The sequence below is a fragment of the Pyxicephalus adspersus genome, chromosome 7, assembly GCF_032062135.1.
Source record: "Pyxicephalus adspersus chromosome 7, UCB_Pads_2.0, whole genome shotgun sequence".
Taxonomy (NCBI): Eukaryota; Metazoa; Chordata; class Amphibia; order Anura; family Pyxicephalidae; genus Pyxicephalus; species Pyxicephalus adspersus.
The window spans coordinates 8,625,877-8,628,927 of record NC_092864.1 but is presented as its reverse complement, the minus strand read 5'-3'; the positions used below and the strand labels follow the sequence as shown (position 1 = coordinate 8,628,927).

General features: G+C 32.5%; 1 protein-coding gene across 1 annotated transcript; it reads right to left on the bottom strand.

Annotated features, from left to right (window-relative positions):
- Window positions 1–1,083: 1,083 nt before the first annotated feature.
- On the bottom strand, window positions 1,084–2,010 carry LOC140334644 (olfactory receptor 1G1-like). The gene has a single exon (XM_072416883.1). The coding sequence runs from the start codon at window positions 2,008–2,010 to the stop codon at window positions 1,084–1,086; it is 927 nt and encodes a 308-aa protein (XP_072272984.1).
- Window positions 2,011–3,051: the final 1,041 nt, after the last annotated feature.

Below are 3,051 nucleotides of genomic sequence, written 5' to 3'. Positions count from 1 at the left end.
GAAACAAGCAGGCGTTTCTTTGTAAGAAAAAAACGTAACCTTTGGAACTTATATTTAGTTAAAAACTAATTGTACAAAGTTAGAAGAGTAAATGAGCTCATGAAAATACAAAACAATTGCTGAAAAACAGTGTTTTCTGTAAGAAAAAAGCTTTGCAGCTTAGTTGCAAAAATCCTTTACAGTGAGCACTTGAACAGACTACAAATCTGGAAAATTCTTAAAGGAAAGCAGAAGTTCCAATAAGTGATAATGCTAAGTAACGCTAAATTGATTAGTTAAAAGATTTCCTTATTATGACTATGATATGATATTTTGATATTTTCCACAACACCTAATTACCACAACTTCATCTGCACTTTATATCTGTATAAAGGCGGTCATCTTAGTAGAGGCAAGGCTTTGCTTCCTCATGTCATAGTGTCCCCCCAGGTTTTCTGGTGATTTGGTGACTGGATATTAAAGAATCAGCTAGAAAAATTGAAGATGCAAAGGTCCACAGAATGAATGAAGCAGAAGCAGAGAGATCCTTGCACTACACATCATCAGCTACAGCTTCTTCTCCGGGAAAGAAAACAGTGAGCATCACAGTAGTGACACAACCAAAATTCACTTTAGCTCTCATGAGCTGTTATCTTTATCTTCATAATCTTTAGTGTACCCAAAAAGTCCAAATTATATATTAACATTATATGTAACATTAAGCAGACTTAATTATTAAATAATTCAATGCACAATTGATGAAATTATATGTTATTTAAAAATCTTTTAGATCAGTGCCATCTTTGATAACACATGTATAATAATAAATGTATTCAGTATTACCACCATATTTGTAGTTAGAGCTGTTTAGTTAGGTTTAATTGGAAAGTGAGCCACAATTCTTTTTTTGTGTTATATTATTCATTGTATTGAACAGTTTTCTTTTTTGTTAGTTTTCAAGCCCATCTTGAGACAAAATGAATATGTTTTTAATGTTTTTTTTTATGTTTTTAGTTTAATGATGGCTAAATGGTGTTAGGGGGATAATTTACTTTGTTAACAGCTCAAACTCCTACAAAAAAAAAAAAAAAACATATTATCTTGCTAAAACATTGTCAACAATTTACTCAAAGAATTCTTTATATCTTTGTTTCGTAAGCTATAAATGAGAGGGTTCAATATGGGCACCACTGTAGTGTAGAATATTGTTAGGATCTGTTCCAGTATGTCATATTGGTCTGATGGTGGTATCATATACACAGCTGTAGCAGATCCATAGTAGATGACCATGACAGAGAGATGGGATGAGCAGGTGGAGAAGGCTTTGCTTCTACTGTCTACAGATTTAATACATAGAATTACTCCAATAATCTGAACATAGGACATCACGTTGCACACAACTGGAATAAGCCCAAATAGTAAACTATCTGTATACATAACACTGTAAAACATTTCAGTCCCACCACAGGAAATGTTGATGAGAGCTTTAGCATCACAGAAGAACTGGTGAATGGTGAGAGAAGAACAGAAGAATATCTTCAACATGGAAGCTGTAAATAAAGATGAATGTAAACATGCACTGATCCAGGTGACCATTAATAATAATGTGCAGATTTTCTTGTTCAGTATTCGGTGATAATCTAAAGGGTGACAAATTGCAACATAGCGATCATACGCCATTATAAATATAATGGTGACTTCAGTAATGTCCGATAGAAAGAAAAAAAACATCTGGACAAGACATTCTGTAAAAGATACAGTGTTATTCCCAGACAGTAAGATGTAGAGGAGTTTTGGAACATTAACAGTTAGGTAACATAAATCAATAATGGACAAATTAGAAAGAAATAGATACATTGGTGTGTGCAAATGGAGATCCAGACATATCACTGTTATGATAATAATGTTCAAAAGAACCCCAAAAAAATAGATGAAGAAAAAGAATACAATGTTAAATACATACAGTTCACTGTTAGCATTTAAAAAGAATGGCAAAATGCAGAATTCTGGCCCTGATTTATTGGTTTCCATAGGGTATTGTTAAAATCCTCTACAAACATTTTTTAGGGTTAAGAGGTAAAAGGAAAAAAATAATAAAGGGTTACTGTGTATACATGTACAAAATAATGATGATGATGATGGTTATCTGTTTCTACTATAGGAAGATTACATATTCAAGCAGGTAAGGTGAATAAAATGTAAAAAAAAAAAAAACAGGCAAAATACCAAGCAACCAAGCAAGTTTACAGCATTTTAAAAAGTATATTATGAGCAAAAAATAAAGTGTAGCATTACCAAAGCAATAAAAATATCATATTGTATTCAAAATGATTAAATTTGTGGTTTTATGCTCATCAAAATAATATAATTTCCACAATCAAAGTCATTTATTTAATTTTTGGATACTCTTTAATGACTGGCTTGGCATAAAGCCAATGTGGTACTTATATTTTTAAAAAAGATGGAAGTTAACCAATAAACCGAAGGCCTATTCTCCCTAAAATCATATCATTTCTACAATGCTATTTCATTAATTGATACCAGGTAATTGCCATGTGATACCTATTAAACTTATTAAAAAAAAAAGATTGAAGTCTTTACCAATGAAATAAAGGCCTGTAAGTTTAATGTCTATAGTTAAGAATATTCTAAAAGGTTTGATGGGAAGGAAATCACATAGGAGAGTATTTGCTAAAAATTATTATCGGAAGCGATAATCACCATGGATTCACAGATCTTAAGTCATTGGCCCCGATTTATTAAAGCTCTCCAAAGGCTGGAGAGAATACACTTTGACCAGTGAAGCTAGGTGATCTAGCAAACCTGGAATGGATCTGGTCCAGGATTTAAAACATTTGCTAGCAAATAGTAAATGTTTTTAGGAAATCCATACCAGGTTTTCTGGATTACCCAGCTTCACTGAAGAAAGTGTATTCTCTCCAGCCATGGAGAGCTTTAGTAAATCAGGGCCAATGTCTGTCCTTCTGTAAATTGATAGAGAACTGGCCTACAAACTGCATCCAGAGAATAATAATTCTTGATTCATATTCTGAATGGCCTAAGGTCAATAGT

What these genes read in the sequence shown, in the direction of transcription:
- LOC140334644 (XM_072416883.1), bottom strand. Translation starts at nt 2,010, where the DNA reads ATGGAAACCAATAAATCAGGGCCAGAATTCTGCATTTTGCCATTCTTT.